The 17,962-nt window shown below is 37.5% G+C and overlaps 4 protein-coding genes across 4 annotated transcripts; 1 reads left to right on the plus strand and 3 right to left on the minus strand.

Moving 5' to 3' along the window:
- Window positions 1–132: 132 nt before the first annotated feature.
- LOC144432164 (charged multivesicular body protein 7-like) lies at window positions 133–2,152 on the minus strand. The gene has a single exon (XM_078120297.1). The coding sequence runs from the start codon at window positions 2,150–2,152 to the stop codon at window positions 761–763; it is 1,392 nt and encodes a 463-aa protein (XP_077976423.1). The 3' UTR covers window positions 133–760.
- On the minus strand, window positions 1,942–6,784 carry LOC120336690 (uncharacterized). The gene is made up of 4 exons (XM_039404423.2): window positions 4,184–6,784; window positions 3,121–3,262; window positions 2,500–2,566; window positions 1,942–2,181 (listed from the first exon to the last, which is right to left on the minus strand). Exons 1-4 carry the CDS (start codon window positions 4,271–4,273, stop codon window positions 2,157–2,159), a joined length of 324 nt encoding a protein of 107 aa, XP_039260357.2. The 5' UTR covers window positions 4,274–6,784; the 3' UTR covers window positions 1,942–2,156.
- A 685-nt stretch (window positions 6,785–7,469) lies between these two features.
- Window positions 7,470–8,746, plus strand: LOC120336973 (uncharacterized). Its single transcript, XM_078119914.1, has 3 exons — window positions 7,470–8,198; window positions 8,340–8,527; window positions 8,616–8,746. The coding sequence occupies exons 1-3, from the start codon at window positions 8,155–8,157 to the stop codon at window positions 8,744–8,746; spliced, it is 363 nt and encodes a 120-aa protein (XP_077976040.1). The 5' UTR covers window positions 7,470–8,154.
- Window positions 8,747–13,154: 4,408 nt separating this feature from the next.
- LOC120335228 (polyadenylate-binding protein 4-like) lies at window positions 13,155–16,237 on the minus strand. The gene has a single exon (XM_039402702.2). It carries the CDS (start codon window positions 16,071–16,073, stop codon window positions 14,091–14,093), a length of 1,983 nt encoding a protein of 660 aa, XP_039258636.2. The 5' UTR covers window positions 16,074–16,237; the 3' UTR covers window positions 13,155–14,090.
- Between the last annotated feature and the right edge of the window lie 1,725 nt (window positions 16,238–17,962).

The following is a 17,962-nucleotide window of genomic DNA, read 5'->3' on the forward strand; positions in this document are numbered from 1 at the left end:
TTTCAATGGGAAAGTAACTGTGCCCTTCAATATAATGATGTTGTTGTTACATTGTGTAATAAGAACTTATATTACTGGACAGCTTATCTACTACTACATAACAATATTTGAACTATCCATGATGATAATTGGTTAAAGTTTTCAGCCAATTCAATTGCAGTCAACGATTAAATTTATATTTCAGCAATAAATACAGATTTTATATATTATCAGTGAAACAATGTGAAAATGTAGAAAACCACAATTGCAGACACAAAGATAATGTATCTTATTGACCATGCTCATCGGAAACCATTACATTTACATAATAATAGAAAAACATCTAAATACCACCAAGCTATAACATAATGCAATCATTCTGAAGAAAAAGGTATAGTGAGTATATATGTGCCACAACAAAATAAGGATTCAAACATGCTATCTGTTCTGATTTGCGGCAAGAAAAGGGTTTTCCCATGGGATAAGAAACAAGCTGATTTGGTTGAAGGATGTGGCAAAGTACTGGCTAGTCAACATACTTTCCCACTTTTTGAACCAGGCATTCTCAATCGTGAATGAGATAACCAATAACTTGAGCAGTGTTTTCATCACCTGCTAATTGGCAAATTATAGCTTTTGGATTCCAAAGTTTTATATCTCATGGCATACTAAAGTTCTATTGCATCTCAAATAGTACACTATAAAATGGTTAGTATTGTGTGGCACCCTGTGGTTATCATTTTAGGCAGAGAAAAGCCCCTATTGCTACTAATGATTTTGGTCAGCTTGTAAGGCTAATTTTATGAGTATGATTTGTTTGAACATTTCTTGTTGTAGTTTCTGTACGGCCAGGTGAATGAGTTGGTGGAATAGGAAGATCAACAATCCCTGGTTCAAGAGTAACCGTTGTCATTTTATTACATATATCTTCTAAACCAATGGTATCTTTAGGACCGTTTATTAATGCAGCTAACTCTGTTTCTAAATCATCATCAGAAGTATTTTCACAGGATACTGGGGTAGAAATAATTTCACTGACTTCGGACTGGTTATCCAAAACATTTGCTACGTCATCCATTGTGCTTTGCACCACATCAAGTGAGAGTCCTTTTGAAGCCTTTTTATGAGCAGCAACAGCACTCTTATAAGTATCCATAAGCAATTTATCAGTTTTACATTGGTTTAAACTTTCTAACAGCTCTTCAATGTTGTTTAAATTTTGCTCTTTATTACTGAGTGATATTTCTAGTCTTTTCTTTTTCCGAAGTGCACCCAATGCCATGGTCCGTTGCTTGTTTTTAAGTAACTCCTTTGCTTTCTGAGTACAACTCTCCATTTCCTGGCAAGTGTTATTAATGGTCTGCTGCAAATGTGTTCTTGTTTCACAGAGCTGTAGTATTCCAATATCAACATCCGAAAATGGAATTACCTTTTTATTGCCAGGCTTTGCAAACTTGATATACTTCTCGCTCAAAGCAACATTATGATTGTTCTCAGCGGCTTGCTCGCTTATTAATTCATGTTTAGATTTAATTTCTACAATTCCTTTATTCTTCAGAGTGGCCAGCGTCAAATCCAAACTCTCTGTATCGCATAAAATAGTTTTGGTTATATCCTGTAATTGCAAATAAGAAACAACATTCAGAAATTCATGATTATGTTCATTCTTCGAGGCATATTGATGGAATTTTGCCATCACTTCATTGCATTTGTGTTCCAATGCAGAAACAATAACAAACTGGCCCTTTTTCAGGTCCCGGCCTGATCTAGTTTTAATGGGACTGAGAACTTTATCAGCCATCCACGAAGCAGGTTTTTTAACACACCAATTCAACCCCCATCCTACCCAAGACTGATTAGCATGGATATCATGTGTATATTGTGCAGTTGGAACAATTTCCCCATTTTGGATCATATCATCAAAAACAGTTTGTAGTCCAAGTGGCCTTTTCCCTTGACGGGTTAAGTTGTTGAACAAGTTATCCCATGAGACATATCCATAAGGTAATTTTGCAGACATATCTTGTATCAATTTTTTCCAAAACGCCATCTTGTTGTCCCAGTGATGAGGGTTAACCGATCTATCAGCCGGAAAAGCAGAAAACAAAAAATTCATGCGTTCATCATCACCCCAACAATCTGTAAATTCTGATGGATGTGTGTTTGATTGCATCTTGTTATTCATGTTTTTTCAAATTCTGCCTGGAATAGAAATACCAATTTTAAATGAATGCATGTCAATGATAAACATTATCTGTGTTATTCTTATCCCAACGATGGTAAAAACCATCTAATACACGTTCCTGGATGGGTCATGGGTCACATACCATTGGAAGTTTTATTTCACACCATTTACATGAAAACAAATCCCATAGAAGTATTTCAAAGAGTTGAAAAATGTAGCTTTTTCCTACATTTGTTATTTAACACAAAAACAAAATTATTTAAAAGAAGAGATGAATTATATCAATTTTCAAAGCAGGCCATAAGCGCAACAAAAAGCAGTAGTTGCAAGCATACCTTGAATAACAGTTTAATGTTGTAGCTGAATACCGTGACTTTGACAATTTAGATTCCAGAATCTTACCTGTAAAAAGAGATACAAACGTTAAAACGTTATTTATTGGTTTACTTTTCAATAGGGTATAGTTTCCCAATCCAATCGCACATTTGGAACTATCTTGAAATCTCTTTTCGAGCAATGTAAGAATCCCTAATAACATTATAACTACCTAATATGTATGCCATATAATATTTATTTGGTCAACTTCACAAATACTTAAACTATTGCTTAGGCCAGGGTTACTCAACTGGCGGACCGCGGTCCGAATCCGGACCTTTCGACCATTCAATTTGGACCGCGTCTGCTTGTATATTTTGCATTATAAGTATCGTTTCAGATGATTTTGATACAATTTAAATACAAAGCTACCGATGCGCGACATCTGTGTCCATATTTGTGAGCCATTCATTGCTCTTGTATTTAATATTGCATTTGAAGTTTCGTTTATTTAATAAAATAAATTTTTTGTAATGTCTGGACCCCAGTAATTTTGAAGTTTTCTAAACGGACCTTTGGTGAAAATAGTTGAGTAGCCCTGGCTTAGGCTACAGAATCTGACAATAGCAAATAATTCTTACTGTCGGGGGTTAGTAACTTGCTGATTGCATGCCCATTCACTTTCCAAGCAATAAATATTAAAATAATCAACAAAGCAACAAGGACGAGTTCAATCATCAAAACTTTTATTTGCCAATCCTCAGAATCCCATGCAGTTTTAAGCTGAAAACAAATTTAGAGTTTGCAATTGTATTTAAGCTTGATGGGATAAGATTTACATATTTATCCCGGGGAAGAGAAAGACAATAAAAAAAGGCTCAATCATATAGCGAACCATGGTCTCTCGTCTGGTAACTGGTTACCAGTCAATATCGGGTATGGGATCAGTTAGCCAGTTGTATGTTTTAGATGCACAGACTTGATGGTAGAGGAAGCCATAACTGACCAACGGTTTCATGAACCACCCTATGGCAGCGAGGAGTTCAGCAATCCTCATGCACATAATTATCCCTCATAGGATTAAAGCCTGCGAACCCACGCAAGGCGAGCTTATTCCTAACACTTAGCATAAAGCGCCACACAGCAAAAACACATCAAAACTATCTTTAATTCATGTTGGAGGAAATCTATTTCAACTTCTAATCATGCTGGCTCCTTGAGAGTATAAACAATATCGTATCCATTGTATCAGCAAAAATTGCTTGTGTCAAAGCATTTAAATTTAAGAATTGAACTCTGTGACATATCTGAACATAAACGTTGGATTTCATATAAATAACAGTTAAGTTAGGAAGGGATTGGATTGACTTCCAGATAGAGCTCAATATACTGATATATTTTCATATATCCGTATATAAGGCAAATAATATTAAATGAAGTGGCTTTCCATCTGCTATTGATTATAGTCCTAGAATATACTCAATATCTCAGAGATTGTACAGAGTTTGTTAAAAATGAGAGGACTACTGATTACTACAGTACCGGTAACAGTTGAACTGGAAATACAATTTGCAAGATTCCACTGATTTGCCGAGATTTACAAATGAACTTCTTGCTCAAGTTTGGAAAAAGACCGATAGGGTGAATATGATAGTCATGTCTGCATGTACAAAAATACTGGCATAATTTAGCCTGTTAACGTACCTCTTTTTTCAGGTTCTCATAAGCTGCCGTTACATTGGTCAAAGTCAGTTGAGCATCAGTCTTTTCCCACAAGGAATCAAAATAATTCATTTTACATACACAAACTGCTGTTAAACTGTCGCTTCGACACTCTGCGGTTGAATTTAAACCAGTCAACACTGCACACGGAATTATTCTTAAAACCTACCTACTCTTCAAATACGGTATATTTGGATATTCACAGTTGATTGTTTTACATGGGTAAATCTTGCAGATCTACCTATTCAGGAATGGAATAGTACTGCACCGTGTACCAATGACAGAATGATATGAAAGGCTAGAAGTTTGTAAGTTGTTGTGCTTGCAGCGGCTAAGTTGCTCTACAGCGCTAGTGGCCTAGTGCAGTAGGAAATCTGTGTTTTCTAGGGAATCTACCAGTATGTAATTTATCATGTTCTTCTTACTTTATAACTTCTGTATGGTTGTGTCGTGTGTGTGGGTGCATGTGAGCGAGTGTGAAATATTTCAATTATTTTAGGTGAGTCAACACGTACCGCTTCTGGCAAAACCTTCCATCTTATAAACATTCTGTACCGGTACGTTTTAAACCTTATCTAAGATTTTGTTTGCTCTCCTGATTTCATAATCGGTTTTTATTTATTTATTTTTACCAATCATTTTATTGTTATGCTGATTATGGAGTCGAAATAAACTTATACAGTACAGCAGTACCCGGACCGCAAGCGAGCCTATACTTATAAAGTTATAACATAGCCATTATATAATAATGGCTATGGTTATAACACTACTACAAGCAGAGCTGCAGATGTACTTTGGATCTCGGATAGGCAATATTGTAAGTGTTAGCGTCATTGGGATAGATTTGTCGTTTGTGTCAGAGCTCAAAATTTACATATTTCATCAACACGTTTTCATTGAATTTCTTGTTCTTTTTTAGTTCTCATGTAGTGTATCCATTTGCAATAAAACACATCCATATTGTCTTACGTAAGCTGCTGCTGAACTCAGCAAAAACGGTGTCGCTCACTCGATAGTCTTTTGCTGAAATATTGTTCGTTTTATTTAATTGCATTTAATTTTCAATTGCACAATGTTTCTCGCACGACAAAAACAAATATCTGAATCTGTGATTCGCTCACACCGGGTAAATTGACTTGAGGAGGATCAAATTATGTATACTGGGTCGGAAACCTTTTTGGTCAAGAGAGTCATAAAAGGTACATATTTTCAATTGCATTTCCGTGTGGGCCATACAGCGTTTTTCTTTCTTCAATCATGTCTTAAATTTTTACTTAAAAGTCAACACATTCAATATACATTTAATGTGACTTCTGATGCTGCCGCTGAGGGCCTTGAACGACTGCTCACATGCAACACATGTTGAAATCCGCGATACTCCTCGCTTTTTTTTCTCATAGGCATCTCCGTTGTGCGAAATATTACAAATAAACAGCGCAAACGGACGGATGGCTTTTCTTTGTTGCTTCGTGATGTCACAAAATATGTTCCGGAATCCCTTAGTTTTGTCACAATTTCTGTCTGGCACTTCTCGCACATAACATAGACAGAGACAGACGCTGAGCGCGTTTCGCAAACGTATTGGCAAATGTTCTGCAAATTTGGCTATAACTTTAGTTTGAAACTTGGTAAGGCTAGCCATGGATTACCAGATTTTTCTGGGAGCCACATGTCGTCAAGAAAAGAGCCATATATGACTCGCGAGCCATGGGTTCCTGACCACTGCTATGTATAGACCAACGATTAACATACCGGTATAGACATAGAGGGTCAACATTATCATTCTCTGTGGTCAGACAAAGCAAATTATTCTTGGGTGTGAAATTGAAAACAATTAGACTTGTTTCTATTAGAAGTACATATATTGCTAGTAATTATACCCCGGGTGGAGTTGTGTGCAGTCTAACTAAGACTTTCGTCGATGGAATATTTATCAGACCCAGAGAGTGAAAAAAATTGCGGGATGAATATTTAAACATAAATATACACAACCAGTAGTACAATTTACCACCACTGTTCCACTTTTCTTTAGTTTACGCCTACAAATTTTTCATTCGCATGCCCCAAGAATCGTTTTTGTATAATCCTGCGTACTAAACCAAATTATACTATATAACCAAATTTTGCCAACTTGTTATCCGACACAAATCGTTTTTTATTTTACCGGACCAATCTCTATCAAATCAGTGGTTAAAGTTGTAACTTTCGCCGAGAAATTATTCTTGCTGCAGCAGCATTCTTGGGTTATGCATACGCTTGCGGATCATAAGCAAACCTCTGTGACCTTAAAGCGGGACGCCTCCAAAGACCATAGCTGTGATTTTTTCAACTCTAAATTTACCGATTTTACATTAGGAGCGTACATTTAAAACCACCCCGACTGTCTTCATTGACAATATTGTCATCGAGACGTCATGCACTATCTGTCTAATATCGGTTTCAGTTCGAAAAATACAAAAGAATTAACGTTCACTTTAAGCACCCTTTTAGCGTACGGGGCTTACACGTAACAAATTGTAGCAATTATCCGCTAAGCTAACGAAACAAACAAAACCACGCATCCACCTCCAGTAAGTAGGCTACCGATACGCTACACAGCAACAGTATGGAGAACATGCTAATTGGTAATGTTCGTGTATTATGCTAACTGGCTAAACGCCGGAGTGGGACTTTTAGATGACTGGTCGGTACGTCGGATCAAGACGTTGAAAAGTGGGACTGTACCGCCAAAAACGGGACGTATGGTAAGCCTAAGTAAAGGCATCCTTGGGTTATGCATACGCTTACGGAGGATACGGATTATAATCAAAGAGCAAGGAAAGATAGTTTGTATCGCGTAGGTACCTGATTTCCAACGCTACAGTGCATCAATCAAAATTCATTATTGGACACGAAATGAACCTATGGATTGTTTTGTTATTTTGTTGTTCTTGCTATTTTTTCTTGTTGTTGTTCAAAAATTGCATTTTTTTAACTACTAGACCACTTGCTTTGAAATCTTCAGTGGTTAAAGATTGTAGTTTTCGCTAGTAGGCTATTGCTTTTACTTATTCCTAAATTTCCTATGAGATCTGATATTTCATCCAAAATTTCGCTGTTTTAGTTTCATTTATTAATTTTATTTTTCGTGTCCATATATTTGAGCATTGCTCTCTTGTATACATAATATTATATCAAGTCCAATGACAAAGGAAAGGTTTGATGGCGTTAGGCGTGAACAGTGGCCGCGTCGATGCACAAGCTCATATGTACCGAATTAATTACAGATTTAGAACCCATTCACACCAACGCAGTGCGTTGCGTTATATTTTGACGCAGATGCAACGCAATGCGCTGAACTTGTTCACACTGCGTTGCGTTGACGCATGTCAAAAGGTCATATTCCGGGTGCCCGTATTTTGGATCAGGAACTTGATAGGCATTGTGTTTAAGAGCAGAGTAGGTAAGACAGCTGTTGTTTGGATATAAATTTGAGACGTTTTGGCGATTGTATAATGCCGTTGTATATCAATGATAGTTATTATTTTCAAAACAATGAAAAATGTACAATGATTTTTATACAGATTGATTAGATATCGGTATGGCAGGTATGGACTTAGAACATCTCATAGTTGAGGTCAGAGAAAGGAAGTGTCTTTACGCTGTAAAAGAAGCAGCCTACAGGGATACAATTAAAAAGGGAAAGGCGTGGGAAGAGGTCGCAGAGGCGTTGGGAAGAAGTGGTAAGAAAATGAGTATGAGCCTAGAATAGTTATCTGTTACTATATTGCATCTAAAACCAATTAGGAAGAAATTAAGTAAATGCAAGATAACAGAATAAACTTCAAAGTTAATTGCTTTTCAGTGACAGATTGTAAGACCAGATGGAGATCTACAAAGGATAGGTATAGGAAAGAGAAAAGAAGGGAATCAGAGGCTACGAGGAGTGGGGCAGCAGCAGGGGGATATAGAGCATGGAAGTGCTAAAGTTCCTAGACGAGCACGTCGACTTTCGAACGTAAGTATTATTTGCTTTCGTAACAAACGCAATAATATTTCTAATCCCTACCCCACAGTATCAACGGTCGCAAATGACTGACTGACTACTCCAGATCTCGGAACCCCAAACTATGACCATGTAACTTACTCTTTTCCAAAGAACGTCTTCAAATATTGACGAGGATGTCACTCTTGTGGTGCTCCAAGATGGAAATAATGTCCAAATGAGTGGTGAAGCTGACAACTTACCTAATATGAACACCAGTTGCACTACATCAGCATCTGATAAAGATGCACTTACAAAAGCGACTGATCTTGACGAAACTATCATGAGTCTTGTCAACAAAGGTATTTAATTCTAAAACCTTTCCATGAGGCATATTTGTGTCACACAAATGATTTCCAATCTAATAATCATACCTTTATTTACATACAGAGAGTGATGATGCTGAAAAATTTGCCTTGAGCCTCGTAGATACTCTACGCAGGCTACCAGTACAACGTTTGCAACTTGCGAAAATTAAAATTCACGAGCTTCTGTACAACATCGAATTTGGGGAAATATAATTTACTTGGAACACATTGTTTTCAATTATTGATTATATGGTAATCCTGAAGTATGTGAACGAAGATGGCAGACACCGAACTTAGTATGTCTACCAGGTTAGGTTTAGGCAAAATTTTCAGGTACAAATACTAAGGGAGTCGCTTGTCTAGTCCCCGAACTAAAATAAGGAAAATTGGAATAAATTATGGCCTAAACCTAACCTGGTAAACATACCAGGTTCAGGTGTCCATCTTGGTTCACATCCTTAGGGAGTACCAAATATACTAGCATATCAGATTTGTAATATCTCTGCAGTTCAGTAATCATCTATAAAATTGTTAAAAGATCAGCAATGGTGCCATTGCCAGGGCACAGCACCTTCCCCTGCAAAGTAGTTGGCAAAGGTGTTGCGAACAGATTGTGCGCTCTGTGTTGCACGGCCACCACTCCCGGGTATGTCATGCAGCAGTTGAGTGGACACTGTAATATTATCGTCAACTGGTGCAGCCCCAGCAACATCTCTTCTCAAAAAATTGTGTAGGCAGCATGTTGCCTTTATGACAGAGTCGATATTGCTGGGCTTCAATGGTATTGGTCTGTGATAGACTCTCCACTGATTAGCTAAGATGCCAAATGTGCTCTCTACCATTCTTCTTGCCCGCGATAGGCGATAATTAAAGATTCTTTTCTCCTGCGAGAGACCATTGCCAGGAAATGGTCTCATCAGATTTTCTTTCAAGGGAAAGGCTTCATCCCCAATGAATACGAACGGAACAGTAGGTCCATCCGTTACTGGCAATGGCCTGAAAATAAATTTGCCCTATTTAGCCAGAAATACAAAATGAGGTTTAGGTAGGAGGTTTTTCTGCATAAACATGCTTCATTTTTATGGGTTATTACTAAGTTGTTAAAATAATAAGCCTTTATTACTTAGGTGTAAAGAAAAATCATAGCCTGTTTCGTTATAGAAAAAAACATCAGCAGTCATTTTCAAGTCTAGGTGGACTACTAGCTTAAATAACCCACCTTGGTGAGGGTAGACTCAAGGTTCCATTCTGCAGGCGACGGCCAAAACACGAGTTCGCAAATATTCCCCCATCGCTTGCTCTGCCATAGGCGCCAATGTCCACCGCAAGAAATTTATAACTGAAAAATATGAATTTCATTGAATTCTTGATGGCACTGTTTGGAATAAATGCCCATGTATAATCCACATAATATTGGGAAATAATTGGTTTCTAATTTATTTAGCCATTCATAGAAAGCAACCACAAGTGGTAAGTTACAAAAATTGTTTACCTATGAATACAAATTAGTGTGATACAAAATCAGGTTTAATATTTACCATGCATCAACGATAGCCAGGAGCACAATGCTATGCGTTTTTTTGTAATTGTAATACAACGATCCAGCATTGCTAGGACATTTAACAACAACATGCTTTCCATCAATAGCGCCCAAACAGTTTGGAAATTGCCATTTTTTGTGAAAAACATCGGCAACCTCAGTCCATTCGGAACAACTTGATGGGCATTTGAGGAAATCCCCTCTCAATGCATCCCATATTGCAGAACATGTTTCTGAGACAATGTTGCTCACAGTTGATATGCCAAGACGATAGCTGTTAGCTATAGTTCTATAGCTATCGCCAGTAGCTAAGAATCTGAAAAAATGAAAGATAAAGTAAAGCAATTGACACATTATGTAATAATAAATAACAAAATATGCTCATGTGTGAATGAATTTATAAATAATAGTCTATCATAAAATGGAAACATATTTTTATATGCGGCCAATGGCAAACACGAGTGCACATTATTATCAGATACAAGCTGATTACTGTGATGTTTATCCCTGGATATACAAATGTTTGTATTTGCTATCTGAATAAGTGTTTCTTAACCTGTTATATCATAGACATAAACTTCTGAATAGCTCATCCATATTTTTGGTTTCACAAAGTGATATAATGAACCGCTTTTGCTAACTTATCAGCTAATGTACCTCAATGTTACTGCAATTCTCTCTTCTGGTGGTATCGGCTTCCTGAATGCTGTAGCTTGTTTACTTATAACAGGCCCAACTAAAGTTATTAAAATTTGAAAGTCTTCGACTGACATGCGGAGGTAGGTCTCAAAATAGCTTCTCCTCTCCAATCTCATCTCTTTCAAAAGCCTGTGGTACTCGCCTGTTAACGTTACAATATTCAGATATTACCCGTTAAGGTACCGGTAATCATTCAATATGATATATATTTTCAAACCTCTCAAATACTACTTTTTGCACTAAAATGAGCTGTAGACTATCAGTAGAGGGTACCGTAATACTACAGTACTATGATAAGCACTGTCCAGACTGTCAGAACACCTTTCAGCTTTTTAACTACTGAACTAGATCAAATACCTGAATACTGGAATATGGCACCGGTCTAAAGGGCTAGTATGGTATGTTAACTGTTAAATCTAGAACCATGTAAGTAGCAAATTCTGTTTATTACAAACGGCTAGAAATACGGTGCAGTCGTATACGTACCGTACCGGTACCCAGGTACGGTACCGTACCGGTACTGGGGTACGGTAGGCCTACCTACTGCTGTACTGTGAAAATACTGCAATACTGGTACCGTACCTCTAGTCTCTCTTCTCTGCAAAATAGGATGCACCCACCACCTTCTTCTTTTGCATCTATTTTTTTTATCCTTGCGTCTTTTCAGCCACAACAGTAATCCCAATTTTTGATGTTTGCTCAAAGCCATCGCCAAACCACAGAACAAAGCACCGGAACTCAACTCAAATCTCAGACAACGCAGCGCGTCAACGCAAAGGAATGTTTCCTCGAGAATTCGTTGCGTTGACGCAGTGCGCCAAAATGATGCGTTAACGCAACAACGCAAGTTTACTTAAACAATTAAAGAATAACGCACTGGTGTGAACAGATGTGAATGGGCCCTTATTGAGTGAATCGAGGCGATTAAAAACTAATGCCCATAACTAAATGACGGTTTCCGTTACATTCTGCAAGACCCTTGGGGATTTACAGCATGGAATCAATAAACCGCTATAATATTCTCATCCCTATCGATTACTGGAGTCAAACGAGGTGTGGATGGCATTGTACATGCAAATACTCAAAAGCATGATGGTATTGATAGACAATTTTATATCCGAACTAAGCAAGCATGTTTTGAAAGCTTAGCACGAAACCCCAACCGCCACAACATGTTGCAATCAAACGTTAGCTTGATTAAACATTTTCCATTTGTGTAATTCTTACCTCTGCGACTATTTTTGCTATAAGATGAAACTCTCCGTTAATGTGCGATGAAAAAAGTTGAGAATCACAGCTCTAGGCGACTCTTGAGCAGTTTCATTCAATTCAACACCGACGCAAATATTCTCCGATGTATTATTTAAAACCATAGTCCAAGTCCATGCTTCCGAAAAAAACAAACAATACAGTAAAAAACTAATCCCATACCCGACTTGGAATGGTAACCGGACGAGAGGCCGTGGTTCGCCATATGGATAAGCCGTCTTATCGGCTTTCCTATCCCCGGGATAATTATGTAAATCCTATCCTATCCCTATGTTGTGTATTGTAGGTTATGGTTTTTATTCTACGTGTTTACAAAACGAAAAAAAAATAGAATATTTGAAGAAAGAAGAATTTAAAAAAAAAATAGAGTTTGGGTTATCAGAGTCATCTCCTGTCAATAAACCCACTGAATCCTGAACATTACTGAGAGTAGGTCTTCTTCCATGTTTGGAACGCAGCATGTAAAACGACTAAGCACTCACTGAACAGCTTCAGTAGGCTACAGAGCCAAGCAAACCTTCACAAAGCCAAAATATTTCAGTAGTATAAAATATCACATTTACTGGGAGTATGTATGGTCAAGCGTCTTTTCTTCAAAAACCAAACAACTTTTCGTGACAAGCAAATCTATTGTCAAACGTTTTGTTAATCGGCGATGAATAGTTACCATACGAAATTTGATTTTTAATATTGTTTCGCATAAAGCATTTATATCAGCGAGATCAATACAAGGAGCCATTTTGACCGCGCGTATCTTTAATACTTGGTTTCTCAAGATGACGCTAATACATGTATCATGATTGTAGCGTCAACAAACTACTTGACCCGAAAACGGTGACGATTAAGTTCTCGGAAATTTTATCAGTCAATAAGTATTTTGCAATAACTCATGCCCTACGGCTAGCAACATTAGATGATCCGAAAGTCTTATAATTGTCGGTTTCGAGTCTTCAAATGGCCGAAACAATCGATGGTAATTTTGTAAAACAAGATAAGGGCGCAACCAGTGTAAAACATCGCAAACGCAACTAAATTGGAAACTTGGTGAAATTTGCTGGTAGTTCCAAGTTACTACAATCTGAAGTCCCAACATAATTAAATGACACAATTAGATGCATGCTATTATCATTTTAATGAAATGTTACTAGACCAAAAAAAAGACACCACTGTGCAGTAATTTCAAATACCATATATATGAGCAAACAGTAAACCAATGATTTACAACAACATTGATGTATATTCTTGGCAAATGAGTGCTTTCAAGAAATCGTGGAAGTCAGCTATGAATAAACTACCTAAAAGACGTAGTCACTGAACAGTATTGTCGTTTCATTAACACCCTACTGTGTTAGTAGTTATAGTTGCATTAAATTATTCATAATTGACATCCAAATCTTAATTAATAGCCCACAAGAATAAAACGATAAAATTTGCACTTAGTGATCACCAGCTTACAAGCATGGATGTTTATTTACACAGAGTGGAGTGGCCGAAAAAGAAACAGTTTACTTTTCGTACTAAATTCGATCATTTTTCAATTTTTTTCTTGGTTTTTTAATTATTCTGGGTAAATTCAAACACACTCAATCCCCTGGTATTATTTGACAATCCTTTCATATACCAATCTGGGAGAAAGAGGGCTAAAACAACTTAAAAAAATTAGAGCAGTCCCTGAAAAGGACACACAGAACAAACAAGGTCATCAAAATCTCATCCAGAGATCTATTAATGTGTTTTGAGGGATGGTAAGAACTACTACTATTATCTTTGAGGTCAGTTTGGCAAACATGGAAAAAACAAGTCAGAGTTCCGAAAATTCAAGTTAAATGGTTGAAAACTGTCAAAAGTTGGTTTTTGAAATTTGTAATATTCTTGATATTTTTTTTATTTTATTTTTCAGTATTTTTTCACCTGGATTTAAGTCGTAAAACCAGGGGCTCAGTAATTTTTTTTTTTATTAGGATAATTTTTTGTGGGGCAAAAGTAGGATGATTTTTAAAAACGAAACAGTTCACACATAACACCGACGATTATTATCTTTCGAATTTGTTACTCTTGACCACCTACAGGAACCGGATTCTGAGCAGCGTTGTTAACCTGGTTGATTTGTTGTACACCGGTAATGCCTTGATTTTGAACAGGCTGAGAAGCAGGTTGTGCTTGTCGACTTGCTGCCTGCATCTTTGCTTGATGTGCCTGGAGAACAGCCACGGCCTCTTCCATCTTTGCTTTGAGAGAGTCTCTAGATTCCAACATGTGAAGCAATTCAGAATTGTCAATTTCCAACAACATTCCAGTAATCTTTGAAGCGAGAGTCGGGTGTTGTGCTTCGATGAGTGGGTAAAGACGTTCACCCAACATCTGCTTTTGCTCATGGGGTGGAGCAGATGCCAACATGCTTGCTGTAAGCGGCTCTTGACCTTGAACATGCACAGCAGGCTGTACTGTTTCAACTTGCTGTTGGACTTGGGCTTGTTGGTTGACACCACCAGCCATCGAAGCAGGGTTGCGGACACTTTGATTGTATTTGAAAGGTTGTCGATTTTGTTGCATGTATATTGGCTGTTGGCGGCTCTGTAGCATATCAATGCGATGTTGTTGTTGTTGCTGAAGACCATTCCTGGCTGAAACTGGGGCAGTCATTGGGCGAATAGCGGGCCCTCCACCATGTGGTGCACGAATGCTTCCAGGAATTTGGAATCCTGGCTGAGCAGTGGCAGCTTGCCATCTTGGTGTTGCCCTAATAAGCTGGTGACCCTGCATGTAGCGACTCTGACCATGAATTGGCATGAAGTATCCAGGAGCACCTGATTGGAATGACTGTCCTATCATTTGGTTTGGAGGAGCAACTCTCATTCCCATTGAATTGGAAACTCTCTGCATGTATTGAGCAGCCAAATGAGCTTTTCGGTCTTCTTTTCTTTGAGCTAAAGCTACGTAGAGTGGCTTACTCCCAACAATACGACCATTCATTTCTGTTACTGCTTTAGTTGCTTCATCTGGTGCACTGAAACAAACAAATCCAAATCCTTTAGAACGTTCGCCATCAGTCATAACTTTTGCACTAGTTATGGTTCCGAAGGATGCAAACGCTTCACGCAAACTATCATCTCTGATGGAATCATCAAGATTTTTTACATACAGGTTGACTCCTTGGTATCGCTGAATTTGCTCTTGCTTTTGTCTTTCATACCTCTGTCGAATTTCAGACATCCGTTCAGATTTTTTCTGGGCGCGACCTACGTAGATCTCTTGTCCACCAATTTCTTTTCCGTTCGTTTCAGCAACAGCCTTTGCAGCGTCATCGTGGTTTTCGAAAGCAACAAATCCGAATCCAAGGGATTTTCCTTCAGGATCTTGCATCACAGCAACACTCCGTAGAGGACCAAACTGTGAAAACATTTCCCTCATCTTTTCGTCATTTAGAGCATCGGCAAAATTTTTGATGTAGATATTAGTGAAATTTTTTTGTCTCTCGCCAATCAACTTGTGTCTTTCTGATCGTGAAATGAATTTTCCAACAAATACTTTCTTGTCATTCAGTAACATTCCATCTACTTTCTCTATCGCACGCTGTGCAGCTTCCTCGGTTTCGAAATGCACAAAACCATATCCTTTGGATCCATTCATGTCACACGAAACTTTGCATGACAAAATATTGCCAAACGCAGAGAAAGTATCATACAGAGCTTTATTGTCAATAGACTTGTCCAAATTTTTGATGAAAATGTTGCCAACACCAGATTTTCTCAGTCCTGGATCACGTTGACTCCACATGATGCGAATGGGTTGACCTTTGATGGGATCAAAGTTCATGGTGTCCAAAGCTCGTTCTGCATCAGCCGGCTGCTGAAAATTGACGTATGCGTAGCCAAGCGAACGTCTGGTGACCATGTCCCGACAGACGCGAATGGACAGCACTGGGCCAGCTTGAGAGAATTTCTCATAAAGCATAGCCTCCGTCGCGTCAGGATGAAGGTCACCAACATAAAGTGAAGCCATTGGGTAGCTGGTAGGTCCTGCGTTATTCATTTTCCTCTTTTTTGTCGATCGTCACAGATCTGATTTTAATTTTTTATATTTTTTTAGTGTTTTTGACACTTTTTTAAATTTTTTTGTAGGGTTTTTAGGATTTTTAACAAACAAATTGTGACCGGGAACCCAGTACACAATAGTTTCTGAAAAAATAAAATGCATGAAATATTCAATGAGTGTTCTTAACGAAGGGAATATGACCATAGATGAAAATATGTTTTTGCAGTATGCCAATTTCCAATGCAGAACATCATACCGCCTCATAACATTAGAAACAACTTCCACAACTATTTAGGACGTGAACATCCGTATTATGTCTGTAATTTATATTTCTGTGAATCCTCCCTCTCCTACAAGTATTCCCCTGGACATGTGGCAGACGGCGTCGGATAAATAGTATTTTTCTCATTCGGAACTGTACGTAAAGCGTGATAAACTCGTCATTATGCGATAATCTGACACAAGACACTAAGTACAACCTAAGGATTGAATCCGCAAATTCAATTCTCAACTGAACACAAGTGAATATTAAGTAAAAAAAGCGATGTGATAATATATATATATATACATAATATAGCGGGTAACAAATCGCAAAAATTTCGTGATTTTCGATCAGAAATGTGAAATTTTGCTAACGGCGATATCTTAAATATAGCGAAGATAAATTACGGAGATCGCAAAAATTAGAATCAATTCTAATTATAATGAAATGTACTGTTTATGTACGCAGATTGTAGTAATTCAGAGCAGTAATACTAATATTTTATCGAAGTCGGCACAACGTCGAGTTTCGTTGAATATGATTAAATTAATAAGGCAAAACACTTTTAATGCTTTCGGCCACGGACTGAATATTTGCGCAACAGAAAAAATCATTATCGCTGAAAAAAAACAATTATAACGAATGACGAAATCGCGCGACTGTTTCAATCAGGATTTCCTTTCCTGGTTTTGAATACAAAATAAAATTTAAGGAAAACATAGTTTGGTGCAAGTTATCTGGCATTTTGAACAAAGTAGAACTGCTGATTCTTTTTTTTTCAACATCTTATTTGGTAGAAAAGGTGTCATCAAATTTAGTACCGTAAAAGTGTCTAACTTCGGCCAAAATTATCATATTTTTGTCAATAATTCAACCATTCATTGTCAAAAAAATTGCTCGGTAAAGCATTCGTGAGGTAATTTACATTCTCTGCAAATTTCGGGTAAATTGGACTATTTTTACTCTTGAAATAATCTATTTTTCTTGCCATCTGAGCGTTATTCTTCACTGCCTAACTTCGGACAGTCATTTTCCTCACTGCGTAACCGCGACGCACAAAGAGAAAAAAAAAAGGCTCCTGATGCGGGTGACGTAGTCACGTCTCAACAGGCTTGTATTGTAAGTCTTTGAAATATTAATATTCTCAACGAATAGCTTTGTTGATGTTACGCTGTTATCTTTATTAGTGATAAATTTATATCACACACGTCGAACCCAATTGTAAAGTTTAATCTTCAACTTCATCTTGTTAACTTTGAGATATGTCTCTGGATTTATGTTAAAAATTAAATCAATTTTTCACTTTGAGTGAAGAAAATTTACCCAGGCTGTATTCAATCACTGCCATTTTGATTTCAATTCAACGAATAATTGTGAAATTAGTATACAGTGCAATATGGACGTTGGAATTTTTCTAGTTTTTCTGTTTTTATAAGTTATCCGATTTTGGACGCCGTCGATTAACATATTCTCATTAATGTGATTTTGGCATATATTCACACATGGATCGAACAAAATACAAAAATATTACATTGGAAAGCCGTCTTTGTCTAAACGAAAAATGTCAATTTGGCGCCATTATGTCAGTCGTCAAAATTCATTTCCGCAACTCAGTGTGATGTCG

This window comes from Styela clava, chromosome 2 (genome assembly GCF_964204865.1).
Source record: "Styela clava chromosome 2, kaStyClav1.hap1.2, whole genome shotgun sequence".
NCBI lineage: Eukaryota > Metazoa > Chordata > Ascidiacea > Stolidobranchia > Styelidae > Styela > Styela clava.

What these genes read in the sequence shown, in the direction of transcription:
- LOC144432164 (XM_078120297.1), bottom strand. Translation starts at nt 2,152, where the DNA reads ATGCAATCAAACACACATCCATCAGAATTTACAGATTGTTGGGGTGAT.
- LOC120336690 (XM_039404423.2), bottom strand. Translation starts at nt 4,273, where the DNA reads ATGAATTATTTTGATTCCTTGTGGGAAAAGACTGATGCTCAACTGACT. An exon ending in ATGAGAACCTGAAAAAAGAG is followed by an intron (nt 3,263 to 4,183) that starts GTACGTTAACAG and finishes ATTTGTTTTCAG; the next exon opens with CTTAAAACTGCATGGGATTC. An exon ending in CAAGTTACTAACCCCCGACA is followed by an intron (nt 2,567 to 3,120) that starts GTAAGAATTATT and finishes CTCTTTTTACAG; the next exon opens with GTAAGATTCTGGAATCTAAA.
- LOC120336973 (XM_078119914.1), top strand. Translation starts at nt 8,155, where the DNA reads ATGGAAGTGCTAAAGTTCCTAGACGAGCACGTCGACTTTCGAAC. An exon ending in GAGCACGTCGACTTTCGAAC is followed by an intron (nt 8,199 to 8,339) that starts GTAAGTATTATT and finishes TCTTTTCCAAAG; the next exon opens with AACGTCTTCAAATATTGACG. An exon ending in CATGAGTCTTGTCAACAAAG is followed by an intron (nt 8,528 to 8,615) that starts GTATTTAATTCT and finishes ATTTACATACAG; the next exon opens with AGAGTGATGATGCTGAAAAA.
- LOC120335228 (XM_039402702.2), bottom strand. Translation starts at nt 16,073, where the DNA reads ATGAATAACGCAGGACCTACCAGCTACCCAATGGCTTCACTTTATGTT.